General features: G+C 53.1%; 1 protein-coding gene across 1 annotated transcript in view; it reads left to right on the top strand.

Annotated features, from left to right (window-relative positions):
- Positions 1-3,225: 3,225 nt before the first annotated feature.
- The window catches only part of UNC5B (unc-5 netrin receptor B), a gene marked incomplete at its 5' end in the record, with an annotated part of 54,553 nt that continues 42,842 nt past the window's right edge, over positions 3,226-14,936 (top strand). The window contains one exon of the mRNA XM_082308515.1: positions 3,226-3,310. Within this exon, the coding sequence (XP_082164641.1) occupies positions 3,226-3,310 (85 nt within the window). The remainder of the gene's footprint in view (positions 3,311-14,936) is intronic.

The raw sequence follows: 14,936 nt of genomic DNA, 5'->3' as shown, positions 1-14,936 counted from the left end.
CTTTAAAAAAAAAATTAAAATCATCCTTTCCCCCCCAATAGAGAATTATTTATACCATAAGGATGTCTTGACTCCTCAGCACAGCCTTATCCCGGACAGCTGTTTAGTGAAGAGCATGGTCACCATCGGAAAGAAAAAGACGCTTTTAGAGGACGTTTCAGCCCACCTAAGGTCCATTCTGCCTCTAAAGTTTGGGTAGGAAAAGATACCCACCCCTCCTGTGACAATGCGATCAGAGCTGAAGGGCGCCGTGACCTCAAAGTCTGAACAAGTGAGTCTTTGTCTCACCTCCTGATTATGCTTTGGGAGCTTCCTCTGTTTATTATTCATCTGACTGCAATCTTTTTTAACGCTTTAATGCACCCCCCTCCCGGCTATGCTAGAGACCCGAATGCCCAACCCGAGACAGGCACCGGAGAGGTCGGAGGGTCCCTGCTCGGATGTCGTGTGTGTCACCAGTGGGATGTGGACTGCTGGTCCTCTTGCATTGCTGAGCGGGAGCAGTCCCTCCCTCTGCCCGGTGCAGAATGCCAAAAATCCGGCATCCCATCTGATGCTGCCCCTCTCCTGAGCTGTACACAAACCCCGTGGTATAGACCCTTTCCCAGGTGCTGTCTGCTTCCCCTCAGCTTCATCTGGCCCCATCATCCACCGTCCCACCGGGGCTGGCGACAAGGGCTGAGCCCTGCCAGTCCTGCTGCAGCTGGGCGGCTGAGTCCTGTGCAACTCGTCACACCTCCCGATCGGCGGCTGCTGGGAGTTGTCCCGCCACACTGGGGATTTGATTGACCTGTGCACACCAGGCCATTAGAGAAAAACGAGGGGTAATATGTAAACACCTGGGAGGAAAAACAGCCCTTTGCCTTAATGATAGTTTGTCATGTCATATTTTTCTAAAATTGCAAAATAGTGGTAGGCTAACCATTAATTTGCATTGCTTTAATTCATATTTTGAATACCAGACAATGACTTAAATGCCACCTGATTTAACCCACACGTTCTCACTCATTTCTACAAAAAAACCCATACAAAAGGCGCACTCTGCTTCCAAAAGCAGGCGCTCTGAACGCCTGCCAGCTCCTCCGCTCATTAATACCAATACCTGCACTGGTACCAAGCCATTCTTCAGAGCTCCTCAAAGTGCTTTACACACTGGCCCGAGTGTTACCGGTGTTATTTAATAAAAGAATAAACACCCACCCAGGCACAGAGCCCTTTCTTGCACGAACGATCACTGAGGTCCAGTGCAAGTGCCTGGGCTTTGGAGCTGCACGTGGGGCCAGAGCCAAGTACTGATGCGCCCTTGCATTACACTGCCATGAACTGCACATGAGCCCAACGTGTGGCCTGATCCGGCTGGAAAATAGCCTTTTTTGCTGGTTTATTTTCCCAGACGTCTCATCCCCAGCCCCTCTCCACTGTTAGCACCGCCGGGTCTGCATCGGTCGCATTTGCTGCCCAGCCAGGCTCTTCTTTCATGGCTTCACCCCGTCGACAGCAACTGGAAATGAGATTTTTTTTTTTTTTTGCTCTTAAGCCTTTTCCGGCACGTCCTGCTGCTCTGTAAATACAGGCTGAAGTGCAGCCGAGTGTGGGATGCTGGAGGTAGCACGCGAGGCAGCTGTATTGCCGGCAATGTGCGGGTGGCTCAAGCAGCGCGGCATGAGTTTTGGGGTCTGGCTGGGGTACCTGCAGGACTGGCCGAGGGACAGCCTGGCTGGGAGGAGAGGGTGCTCTGCAAAGGTGGGAGAAGGCAACTGGGCAGCAGGGAGAACTCCTGACAGCCCTGTAAGGTTTCCAAAGGTGGATTTTCATTTTCGGGTGATGCCCAAAAGGCCTATCCCAAGTGCAAAGGCCACCCCTGGCACTCCTGCGTCCCCAGGTAGAATCCTGTGATCTACGTGTGACACCCCCATTCAACACCAGAAGCTGTCCCCCAGCTTCTCCATCCCGTCCGCGTTTGCCCTGCCCCTCTGAAGGCGACAACCCACCTTGGGCCAAGGAGCAAACCCATGGCTGGAGCAGCACGCTGGGCCCGGAGAGAGCCAATGCCAAACCCACAGCCCCGGTTCCACCGGGCTGGCGGTGAGGCACAGGCTGTAATTACTGCCTGCCTGCCTGCCAGGGTTTCTTCGCCCCCACTGCCCTACCCCGGAGGAACTGAGCAGCTGCCAGCAATTAAAAGTAGTTAGCAGTTCCCATGCTATTTTAACCATTTATAGGCAGCAATGGCAGCCCATTTTCCCTTGGTGGAAGGAAGCAGTTCTTACTGTTACCCAGCACTTCGCAGCCCTCCTTGCATGGATACCACTCCATGAGAAGAAGCACTGCTCTGTTGTAATGCAACTTTGCTGAACTTGGCATTGCCTCCTCTCCTGGGCACTGCTGAGTCCTTTTGCCCCCTCCAGTGAGCGAGGAGGCAGGGTGAGCTTTAAACCCAGCCTAAGGAGAGACGTAGCATTTGGAAAACTGCAGCCCCACGGCTCAGAGTTTGCAAAGTGTAAATTTGTTTTCAATTCTTTGCAGGAAGGGAGGTGCACAGATACTGAGGAGTAGTTGCAGGATACCTCCTCCAATGTGTGAATTTTATTTTTTTATTATTTTTGTGTGCGTTTGTGAGATTTTATGCTCCTGTGGGTACATTTTGCAGCCTGGGTTTCAATCCCGGTTCTTGGCGGAGGGTGTAATAGTCCATTATGTGATCTTATGGCACTCGCATCGTTAGCAGCGTCGCTTCGCGCCTTAACGTGTTTTTACCGGCGTGCTTCTCCCCGCGGCAAGGCTCCTCGGCGGGGCACGCCACGCCGGGGGCCGAGCGGACGGGCGGGGAGCCGGGGGGGAGGCCGGGACCCGGTGCCGGGAGCGTTGCGGGGCTCCCCCTTGTGCCCGCACGCCCCCACTGCAGAGCAGGCTCCGCCGGTCGGCGTTTCACGCGGTTTTTCCCATCCCTGCCTCGCAGCCCCTCTCCTGCCTTGGCTTTGTACCCGTCCTCCCTGCAGGGGATGGGGGCAGGTGATGATGATGATGATGGAGAGGAGGGGGGCTGAGGCCGGGAGCAGCTCATCGCAGGCGCGGGGAGGTGCCGCCCCCGCTCCGCCCCGCCGGGCCGCGCCCCGCTCCGCCCCGCTCGGCGCCGGGCAGCCCGGCAGTGTGGCGAGGCGGCGGGCAGGCAGCGCCTCGCCGCTCCGCTCCGCTCCCCGCCGCTCCGCTCCCGGCCCCGCCGCCATGCCGCCGCCCGGCCCCCGCCGCCCCGCCGCCCTCCTCATCCTCCTCCTCCTCCTCCTTCTCCGCCGGGCGCTGGCCGCCGCAGGTAAGGGGGGGCAGAAGTTTTTCGGGGCGGGGGGGGGGGGGGGTTGCCTCCCCCCCCAAAAAAGTTCACTGGGGTTTACCCCTTTTTTAGGGGCAGCTCGAAGGGGTTTTCAACCTTGGGGCATTTATTTCCTCCTTTTTTTTTTTTTCTTTAATATAAAGGTTGAGGGGCGGGGGGAGCTGAGCCACCCTCGCGGCCGGGGGATGCTCCGGGGGATGCTCCGGGGGATGCGGGCTGGCAGCGCCGCTCCCCGCCCTGCCGTACCGCTGCCGCCTGCTTGTATTTTTTATATGTTTTTTTTTTTTAATTGGGAAAAGCAAAACAAACCCAGCCCTAGTGTCGCCGGCTGTGATTCCCCAGCGAGTGAAATAAGTAATTATTCAGCCCGGATATTTTTTTTTTGTCTGCGTTTTTATAAACCGAGCTGTTGACGGCCGGGCAGCTAAGTGGTCTTTTCCGATGGCTCTTCAAAGTTTCCTGTGCGCAACCCAATCTTGTGATTGAGATGCACTAAAATCCAGCCCTTCCGTTGGTAATCCCTGCCACAGACAATAAACAGAGGCACGTCTCTCCTGCTGCCCTCTCTCGTTAGGACTCCTGTGATCAAATTCAGCCTTTCCGCTATATTTCTCCCCCTCCCCGCAACTCATGAACATCCTCTGCATCTCAGGACTTTGTCCTTTGTCATCCTCCGGCGGTGGCAAAGCAAAGGTGCCGCTGTTTATCCTCTGGGTATAAAAAGATGTCCACGAGTGTAGAGCTCAGAAGTGGAGCCCTATAAAGTTTGATGGCTTTTAGAGGTTGGAAGAGACCATAACCGTAACCGTCGCGGCCCCGGTGATGAGCAAGGTCGTCATCCCGGTGGGAACTCGGGAGGAGAGCCCATCACTCGCTTTCCGCAGCTTCTGGCGAGGGTTTGAGGACGTGTCGTGAAGCTGTGCACAGCCAGATTGGTCTTGTTAGTAGTTAAAAGCATCTCCTGACGAGCTGATTTTCTAAGAAAATGAACCAAGCCTTCTTTTCTGAAGCGTAATTAAGGTGATGAGGAATTTTGGGGAGGGAGTTTAATTAGATTAATATTTTTTCCACCTCCGCCACACAAAGATCTAGTGTGTTTTGGCAAATGAAAAACAGAAATGGCACTATTGACTTATTCAGTGGCCTGGACGTTGCTGCAGCAGCATCCTCCAGCCAGAAGAAACTCTCCCTTTGCTGGAGAGTTTTGAGAGCTGGCAACCGGTGTCCCGCTCAGCCGGGAGCAGCACGGTGTGTGCCAGAGGGTCCCGCGCTGTGGGAGCGAGCAGCGAGGGGCCGCGGCTCGGCACGGCATGGGATGCTGTGGATGGCAGGGGGCTGGGAAGGCTGGATTAGCCAGGCTGCTGTGGGTCAGGGTTTAGCTGTGGCCAAGCAAGCCTGGAGCTGCTGGGGATACTGGGGAGGGGGGGGATGTCGGCTGGGTCGGTGGTGCAGGACCCCCCGTGCCTGGCTCTGTCCCGTGCAGTGCTCCTTATTTTTGCATGCACCAAGTTCATGCAGGGTTTGAAATAAAACTGGGCAGGAGGGAGGGAATGAAGAAGGAAAAAACAAGTTAAACCTGACCAAGCTGGATCAGTTTGAGTCTGGGGAGCCTTTTTAAAGGCACACTGTTAACCTGGCATATGTAAACGTGTATAAAGTTTTTTAGCTGTAGAGCTATAATTAGTGTTTCTCCAGGAGTGTTGTGTAGAGATTGCATGTGATGATGCAGAGGAGGGAGCGGAGATGGGTGCTTAGCCCCAGTGATAATCCGCACCCTTCCTCATCTTTGCATGGTTTTAAGGAGGGCGGGAGAGACATCACCCAGAAAATAATTTTCTCTTTTAATAACGGGGAATGTCCATATTGTTTGCGTTAGGTTTTGGATTGGGGTTTGACACCCAGAAGCAGTCGGCCCACTCATCCTCAGGACTGCTGCTGTGCCCCCCTCTGCTGCTGGGGGAACCCCAGCTCCCACCCACGTCCCTCCCTCCTGGTCCTGGGGCTTTGCCTGCCGGGCTCCTCGCCATGCTTCCTTCTGCTTGTGTGCGCTAGGAAAACAACTTGGTGCGAGGATTTTGAGCTTGCTTGAGGGCCTTTCCCCACGAGGCTGGCTGCACGAGGGTTGCAGAAGGGCTGTCAAAATCCAGAGGGTGATGCTGGAGCGGGGCTTAGCTGACAAGGGTGTTTGCAGACAGTGTGACGCTGCCATCCTGGTGAAGGACTGTCCTTCCATCTGTCTGCTGTACCACCATCCTGGGGAGGGAGGGAAGGAGAGGGGGGGATATCGGCACTGCTGTCCCCCACTGGCGTGGGTTGTGGGCTCCTGCGCATTGGTGGCAGGAGGCTGCCTGCCTGCTGCTGTCATTGCGAGCAGATGGCCGGGGGAGAGATGCTCCAAGACCTGTTGCTCATCGGCAAAGCCTGCCCTTGCAGGAGGTGGAGGCTTGTGAAAGGTTCTGCTCTGGCTTTTTCCTCTCCTTCTCCTTTAGCTTCTTGGTTGTGGAGCCCTTTCTGTCTTGGAAGCGGGTGGTCTCTGTGCATGGTAGTGGCAGAATGAAATAATGAAACAACAAAAAAAGGAGAGAAATGGGAAAATGCTACTTTAAAGGAGGCAGAATCTCTTGGAAGTGGAGGTTGGGGGGTAGGGAAGAAATCCAGATTGCATTTTCTCTGTTTAGAAATCAAAAGTGTACCACTGGTGACCCAGTAAGCAGCTTGGAGAGTCCAGCTGTGTCCTTTATTTCCTCTCCTGTATAAGGTCCTGTGGGTCCTTTTGGTGCTGTGCACACTGGCTCCCTTTCTGTCCCTGTCCTAGCCATACAGGAATGAAAAAAAAAAAAAAAATATCTGTATTTTGGGTTAGTTAAGCAAGCCAAGATGATGCAAGGAGCTCGGTTTTGCTTCCATTTCTAGCAGCAGCAGCACTTTCAAGTCCTCAGCTCTGTGGCTTTCTCTGTCCCAGCGTGTTTGGGGCCAGTGGGATCAGCCTGCCAGCCCCGTAGGTTATCGGAAGAGTCCATGAGCTGGGCTTTGCTCGGCAAAAGCCAGGCTCGCAGGCCGGAGCCGGGGAGGCGGCAGGAAGCGCTGGGCTGCGAGGTGAGGACGGAAGGGGCTGTATGGAGTCTGCGAGGAGTTCATTACAGCAGATGTTGGTGCCATAAAGCCACAGGTTCCTGCTGTTTCCTATTCACTTATATCTTCCCGGCTTTAGCGATGCTAATGCGAGTGAAAACATTTGCTGGAGCGAGGCGGGGGGCATAAATCACCAGCCCATTCCCTCTGCCCCCTCCTGCCATCCCACCCGCGTGTCTCGCCTTGGGAAGTGGGGAGATTAATACGGGGGCAAGGGATGCCTGAGCTGCTCGCTGGCTGCCGTCAGCCTTGCCATGGCATTTTAAGGCTCACTGCCTCCGATTTTGGTTTTCCTTAATACACAAAGCTGTAATTTGCTGTAATCAGTTGTATTGTGCAAGCCACCCCTGCTTGTGAGTCAGAGCGCGGTGGCACAGTCCTGGCCCTTCGGATGCTGGGGCGGGTGGGGGTGTCTGTGTCTGGTGGCATGAAGACTCATTCATCCTGGGGTGAAGGGAGCTCGGGTGATCCTTCCCTGGCTTTGCCAGAGCTCAGGACCTAAAGGAAATATTGTGTGAGACGCTTTCCCCCCCAAACTAGAGCCTTTGTGGTGCCCCAGGAGTGGTGAACTGGTAGCTTTTGTGTGATATGACTCCTCACATCAGGCCGGGGCACTGGAAAAAATCCTGTATGACCTGCAGTGGGGTTGCACTAGGGCTGGGAAATGCAGAGCTTGGACTAGGGAGAGGCAGAAAGCCCTGTAAAGCTGCTCTGATGTCTGGTTTCACACCCACCCTCCGAGGGACCTCTCTTGGTGGGAGCCTGGAGGCCCCTAGCTGAATACAGCACCCTCCCTAACACTCCCTAAATCCTCCCGTCTTGCTGTCCCCGCAGCCCTGCAGGCTTGGCTGACGCTTGAATTTTTACTGTCAAGGCAGTTTTGGAGTGTGGGTTTCCTTTTAGCTTCATGCTAGGGTCCCAGCAACGGAGGGTGATGTTGTTCTTGAGGGTCCCAGCTGGGTTTTGGTTTAAATCAGTTTTGGTCCCGTTGGGGAGCAAAGCACTAAAACCGGGCGCTACGTGCATGGGGGAGGCTGGGGAGCCAGAAGGCAAGCAAAGCATCCCGACTGCATGGAGTATTATTCTTGAAGCCTCCTGGTTTTTCGGAGGCCTGACTCACGGTGCAGGAATGCGCTGGGCTGGCAGCCCCGGACCTGCTCCTTGGTGGAGGGGAAGAGCTGCTGTCTCCTCCTCCCGAGCCCGTTCCCCATCCCCTCTCCTCCCAAACCGCTGGGCTGGGCTGGTAGCAGCCACATGATTGCTGAGCTTGGATTTTTAGGGGATTTTTTTTTTTTTCTCCTTTCCCTTTGCTATTTGATTTTTCACGTAGGGGCTGCTTTTTTGATGGGGCTGGGGCAGCTCAGTGGGTCGTAGCGAGGCACCTCTGGGTTGCGTCGGCTGCTTGGAGGCGACGGAAAGGCAGAGCGAGCCCCGAGATCAAACGTGAGCCAGGCTGGGAAAGGCTGGGCAAAGCCACACTCGAAAATGAGGAAAGGGAAGGGAAGCAGGAATTATTTAGCACGGGGCTTGCTGCAGCGTGTCCTGCATGCTGCCTTTAATCTCCTGTGAGTCCCTCCCCGCTGCAGCCTGGCATGGCCTTGCTGGGGTCTCCTCTGCTCCCCGCTGCCTTTGGTGGCTTCTCCCAGACCTGCTGGCTCAGCTCAGTCCTGAGCCCTGGGGTGGCTGTGGAGCCACCTGGGGCATGTGCATGGGCGATGGCAGGCGTGGCGGTGGCACAGGAGTCCCAAAACTGGGCTATGACCATGAGACAAGGCTTTCTTCTGGAGCTGGATTTGTGCAGGCAAAATATTTATCGGGAGGCACATCCCATTGCCTGCCACACAGGGCTTGGCCTGGGTGGATGGAGCTGGCATAATCCCTCAGGATCTGAAAAGCAAATATTTTGAGCCAGTTTTTTTCCCCTTTAAGTTAAAGGCAGTTTTTTTTTTTTTTAATTTACCCTGGGAAATGGAGGACACAAGTTGAGACACTTATTAAAGAGTAAAATACCTGGTTATACAAGGAGCAAACTGAGAAGACCTCTAGCCTCAAACTCTGACGCTTTTCTCTGCTTGCATTTGGGGGCTGGGCTGTCCCTTTCCCTGGGGGAGTGAGTCCCTTCAGGTAGGGAAGAAGACCTATATAGATTTGTAGAGCATCTTTGTGGATCTCCTTCTCCACCTCCACCCCTTTGCCCCACAAGTCTGATCAGCAGCAGTCCATAATAGATGTATATACGCACATATAGCATAGCTGCCCTTGCTTCTCTCCTCTATTTATTCCTGTAAGGGCCAGGAGGAGGAAAAGGGCTTGTTTGTGCCACGAGCAATGCCTTCCCTGCCTGAATACCTGGGCTGCAAGCATGGGCTGTCCTTCTAATCGGTATAAAACCCTCATTGAGCCAGACACAAAAGTCAGATCCCGGCATCTCTCGTGCTTCCGGGGGGTCCCACCAGTGTGGTTTCCATAAAGGTCCCATGAGTAACCTTTGCTGCCCCTTGGCTCCCCGCCGTCACAAGCCTGCACCAAGTGTGAAAGCTGAGGGATTGTTTCCCTTTGAAAGAGCGTGGAAAATCTCATTTTGAGATGCTTAATGCATATTAGATCCATCTGCCTTTCGAGTGGAGGCCACCGCAGGAGGAGAGGCAAGGACCTCTGAGTGCAGATGCCTGGTGCCCAGGCGGGCTTTGGGGCTCTGTGGGAGTGATGCTGTGGGCAGCATCCTCGACCAGAGGATCCATGCAGGTGGATAGCATGGGATTCTAGAAAGAGGGGGAGGAAAAAACCCCACAAAACTTCCTTAGAGGTGGAGAAATACTCTTGGTATTGATGTCACTGCATGCAGGTGCAGGATTGTTTTGGATGCTTTGCCTTGCCCTAGGGATGGATTCAGCACACCTTGATATATTGAACCAAGTGGCACACAGGCACAGGTAAAATGTGCGCAAGAGGGTTTGAGCGCAGGATGGTGTGTAGGGAGTGCTCCTGTAAGGCATGGTGATGCTTCTCCCCACCGGGCTTCCCTCCCCGTTGAAGTTGCATGGAGATAGGTGTGGTGGCTGTTGAACGATACAAGCCCACTACAAGCCCAGTAGGAGGCTCCTACTGGGCAGGGAGGTGAGAGAGCAGCTGAGATAAGAGCAAGCTTTTCTCCACCCTGACTTTGTCCTGCTATTGCTTTTTGAGTCTTCCCTTTGGCGGAGCAACTCTTCTGCCTGGGAGCTGCCACCAGCCTGGAAATTATTCCCAATTGCCCCTTTCTCGCCACACTCCCTCCTTGGTTGGCAGCATTTAAATGCCTCTACATGTCCTCCTCCCTGACTATAAACGAGCAGCAGTATGGGCTGTCCACCTCTGGGCAGGCTCCTCAGTGTACCTGCATCTCCTGGGGCGGTGGCAGGCTGGAGGGACAAGATGTTGTAAAAACAAACCCAGGCTTCCTGGCTGGGTGGCTTGCGGAGGCGGGAGGCTATTAAAAAGGTGGTGTTGCATTGTATAGTGTGGGAGTTTTCCTTAGGCGGGAGGTTAGAGAGCCCAGAAACTCCTCGGGACATATTTAAATGGGAGAAGGGACATGCCTGGCATGCAGTGTTGCTGTCTCCTCCTGTCTGAGGTTGCTGTCAGTGGGTGTCCTCAATGCTTTCTAGGCTGTGAGATTTTGGGCATATCCACCCAGGAGTGGCTGAAGGCACCAAGAAGGTCCTCAGCAGAAGACCTTGCTTCATTGACTGTCCAGTTTTCCTGTGGACTCTCCTGATGTTCTGGGAAGCTGTAGTTCTTCCTTCGGATGATGGTGACCGCTAACTGGAGGACCGAGAGCAATCGGGATGAAGGAGTGAGGCTTTGAAGGGTTTTGTAGAGGTGAACGAATGGCGCTTCCTTCCACTGGGGTGATCAGCTCTGCCTCTCTGCCATCTTGAGGGGGTCTCATCCCTGCCTTGCATGCTCTGGAGGCTGATCCCTGCATGCCTGTTATCCCCCGTGGAGACCTCACCATCCTACGCCATCACCTGGCTGCTTTATTGGCTCTATCTATTTGGGTTGGCTTGAAGAACAGAAGGAGGGTGTTTTCCAGCAGCCAGAAAGTGGTTGCTATTTAAAACAACAACAAAAAAAAATGTGGTCTGCTGCTTGCTTTTTATCCGTGTAGCCAAAAGGAGCCAAGGGAGCCTCCCCACCCTCACCTGGAGGGGCATCTCTGAAGGCTTTGCAGGCCCTGCAAGTGAAGCTAGTAATTAGTGCTGGTCATGAGGGTGGATCTTGCAATGTGGCCATGCTGTCTGCTGTGGTCTGGCCTGGGGCCATCACCTCGTTTCGGATGGCCGCTGCCCAGGTGTGGGATCCCAGCAGCCTCCCTCCACCCCTGCTTATCCCAAACAGGCTGGGGATGCTGCTCGGGGTGCGGGTACCCTCGCCTCCCTGCCTGGCACGGCTGTTTCTACAGTTGCTGGATGGTGCTATGGTGTTCCTTAACTGGAATATTATTTTGAAGGTTTTAATTTTTCTCCTAGACAGATGTGAAATGTAGAGACGTGCTTAAAATGAAAGCATGGCTCCCAAGTCCAATTACACAGCAATTAAAAACAATCAGTGGTCTAGGTTGCTGCATTGGAGACTAGGCTCATTGAAGGGTTTTCTCCTCCAGCCTACCTTCAAGAAGCCTAAATGTCCTGTCCCTTCTGCTTTCTGGGACCTGACCGGAGGACGTCTTCCTAGAGCGGGTCAAGTATTGCTGAAAATCTGCATTAGGCTGGAAGCAAGCTTTTTCCCGTGCTCAGGAGCTCCCCATTGGGACTGTGGCATCCCTCCATGGCTCTGTAGCGTCTCCTCTGAGTTACACCAGTCTATCCGCTTTGGGGACAAGCGCTTGGTGACACGGTGTCACTGCTGGGTGCATGCCTGGCTCTGTCAGCATCGCTGGGGCTGTGGGCTAATGCTTTGGGCTGGAAGGAAGAAGAGGTGGCAATTTGGGCTCCCCTGCCATCTCCACCCATGCATTTCCACCTGGGTCTGTGGTTCTTCTCGTCTTCCCCTGGTCTTTAGGAGGAGATGCCTGGCTGGTTGTGGAAGTACGTTTTCCTGGAGGACCTGTGATGCCTGCTGTGCATCATTTTTGGCTGCTTTTCTGCAGTGAGAGCCCTGCAAATATCTCCTTCGGTGCTCCAGTGTTGGCACTAAAGGGATTTGTTTCAGGAGAGGCGATTTGGCTGCACGGCTGTGCAGCACGGAGATGCTTGGGTGACCGGGGTCCAGAGTGTGATGAAGCTGGGGTGCAGGCTGCCAAGGGCTATAAAACTTTTATTTTATCCTCCTTTGCAGTCCTTCTTTTTTTTATGTATGTCTATGCTAAATGAATTGCTACTGGTGAATGACTAGTCTGTGCTTGGGTGAAGCAAACAAGGCTGGGAGGTGTGGCTGTGGAGGTTTTGCACATTAAAATCCCATGGTGCCATAGCCCAGGGATCCCAGCTTTGCATTGAAGGAGTTGCAGCCGCGCAGTTAATCCCTATCCTGGGTTGTGGCTACTTCGGCTGCTCTGTTTTTTATATATATAAAACATATATATTTTTATATATATATGTGTGTATATATATATATATATAGATAAACCCAAGGTGTCGAGGCACATATTTCAGACTCTAAAATTTATACACCAAGATAAAAACGTTGGCTCTGCCTAAAGCTGGAAAAGCAAGATCCGAAAGCTGGAAAGAGGGTTGGGTTTTGTTTGGGCTGAACAGTGACTAACAAGAGTTGAGTTTTTAAAACAAATGCTTGGGATAAACTGGTTATGCAAACCGGGGCAAATTGGGCAGGTTCCTTTGTAGTTTGCAACAAAACCCCGGGAGTCTGGGGCGTGTTGGGGCTGGTCCTGCCGGGGATGGAAAAACCCACGTGCCGGCTTTGCAGACGGGGTCCCAGCCGATCGGGAAGGATCCCAGGGGATATGTGGTAGGGAAAGCCACAGGTTACTGCGGGGCCTCATCTGTCCAGCTAAAACCTTGAGTAATGCCAATCCTAAAAACACAACGGGTCAAAAATAGATGATTTTTTTTTTAAGTGTGGTTTTATAATACCTGCTAAGAAGAATTCATTGCTGACCTTTGCTCCAAGAAACTGTCAGGCTTGCTGGTCCTGTGCCGCTGAAAATATATAAATTCGGAGGATCTTTGGGTTTTTTGCTGTGGCATTCATTGGCCGCAGCCGGGAGGATGGTGTGGGGTACGCAGGCGCGCCAGCAATGCTCGGTATGCTTTGCAAAGGCAGTCAGGCTCACAGACCGCAAGGCTTCTGGTTTCTATCACAGCCTGGGCTGTTTTGGCCAGGGGCGTCCATCCATCCATCCATCTATCCCACAGCCCTCCCAGGCTCCGTGAGGCTCCTCTCGAGTGTGGTGCTTTAAGGACACTAGACAAAAGAAGCGGGTGTGAAGGCCTTCGTGAATTTTTAACTTCATCCCACAATGTGGGCTGGGGGAAGGCAATGCCTTGCTTGTCAGTAAGGCAAAGTAATGCTCTGTAAAAATCCCTCTCGCTGTTTCCTGCTGGATCAGTCCTCTGGGCTGAACAACAACCAGCTTAGGCTGCCGTCGTCTCTTTGCAGGGAAAAGCCCATCTGCTGGACGAAGCAGAAAACTAGATGAAGAATGCCTAACAGGAAAAGAAAGATGATTTTTGCACATGGGGAGGGGGAAAAGAGGAGGAGAAGTTGCTGCTTAACCCCGTTGGTGGCCGGTGCCTGCCCTTCAAGCATCCTCTGATCACCAGCACCATGCAGTGCCTTGGCATCACTGTACCCTGTTTGCTGTCCCCGCATCCTAAGGGCTTGCTGCTGTTTCTGTCTTTTCCTGCTAGCGGAGAGGGAAGAGGTTGGAGGCTCAAGCAGGATGGCTTTTTGGTGGTCCCTGGCTGGCTGGGGAAGGCAAAGCTCTGCTTGCAGAGTGGGTTTTTGTTGTGCATGCGCTTCCTGCCTCCCCCTTTCCATTTCCATATCCCAATGACATACTGGCTCTGTTTTCATTAGTATTTATGGACTGGCTATAAGGGGATGCAGCAGATCCAGCCGGGCTATTAATGACCCCTGCAAGAAATAGCAAAGCCCACTTAGCGGTCTCGGCCGAGGGGTTTTACTGCAGCCTCTCTCGGTCTGCCTGTGCCCGTCTCCTTCCCTTAGAGAATGACGTGGAGGACTGCCGGCATGATTTCTTGTTTAAAGAGAAAAGGGCTTGGATTTGTGTGCCTATGGGAGGCGGGGGGAAGGAGAGCGTGTGCGAGTCTATGGAAAGTATAGAAGGGAGAATGCAAACCATATGTTTCTGTGAGGGTCAAGTTGCAGAGCTAAAACCAGCAGGGAAGTAAAAGAAGCCGGTGTCCTGCAGTTTGGCTGTGCTTTGCATCCTGGTAGGTTTTGGGGGGGTATCCAGTATGGCCTACCAAAAGATGATTTTAACAAATAAACCCACCCTAAAAGATGATTTGGGTCCCTGCCTGGCACTGTGCGGTGTCACTGCTGTCTCATGTATTTAGGGCTGGGGTCCAGGACTGTTGCCGAGCCCATGGGGCTCCTCTAAATAAATGGCAAGGATGCTGGGAGGAAGCTTCTCCAGGTTGCCCTAAGTTCATGGCATTTGCAAGTTTGCTAGGAAGTCAAGGGAAAAAACTTTTTGCAGAGAAGGCAGTGCCTGCAGCTCCTTGGAAAAGCAAGGTTGATGTTGTGCCATGCACCATGGCTGTCCTTGCATTCTCCTCCTAGCTAGAGAGAGGAGAGTCAGATGAAAAGATCCATTTTCCCTTCTCGGAGTGGAAAAAATCATGTGCAGGCAGCCCAGAGAGTTGTATAGACTTCAGCCCTAAGCGATGCGAGCTGGATTGAAGTGCTTTTAAAAAGAAATCCGAAAATAGGGGGAGCAGCAAGGTCCCAAGGCAAACTTTTTTAGCTGGGAGACATCCTTTGTTTCCAAAACTAAAGGCACGGAGACAATATCTGATTCCCTGACTGGCTCTACGGAGCTGTTTGCAACCTGTCAGCTTGGTAACCATCTGCTCGCAGCCCTTGGGGACCATGCTATATATGGGACGCGGGAGGAGAGAGGCATTGCCATGCCCTCTGGGAGCAGCCGTGGGCTCCAGCCCCTCTGCAGAATGGACCGCGGGACACAGCATCTCCTTGGCCCATACACCAACAGGAGCTCCTGTGCCTAAGACACCAAAAATCCCGATGGATTTATCTTTTGGCTGTCTGGCTTATTTCGGAGGGGAGGGGTTTGTTTGTTTGGAGGAGATTTCTTTTTTTAAGCTTGGTTTCCTAAAAAAGCATATCCAGATTTTTTTTTTTTTTTTTTGCAGTCATGCTGTTTGTGTGTCTGCAGTCCTCCCCCTCTTTGACTCGGAAGTAGACGTCTTGTAATTAAGCGCCTGCCTGATTAGGAAATTAGTGATAAAGTTTTTATCTAGGCGAGCTGGTCGGCCAGTGAGAG

This window comes from Platalea leucorodia (genome assembly GCF_965183815.1).
Source record: "Platalea leucorodia genome assembly, chromosome: 4".
In the NCBI taxonomy this organism is placed as follows: domain Eukaryota; kingdom Metazoa; phylum Chordata; class Aves; order Pelecaniformes; family Threskiornithidae; genus Platalea; species Platalea leucorodia.
This window is presented reverse-complemented; position numbering and strand designations above follow the sequence as displayed.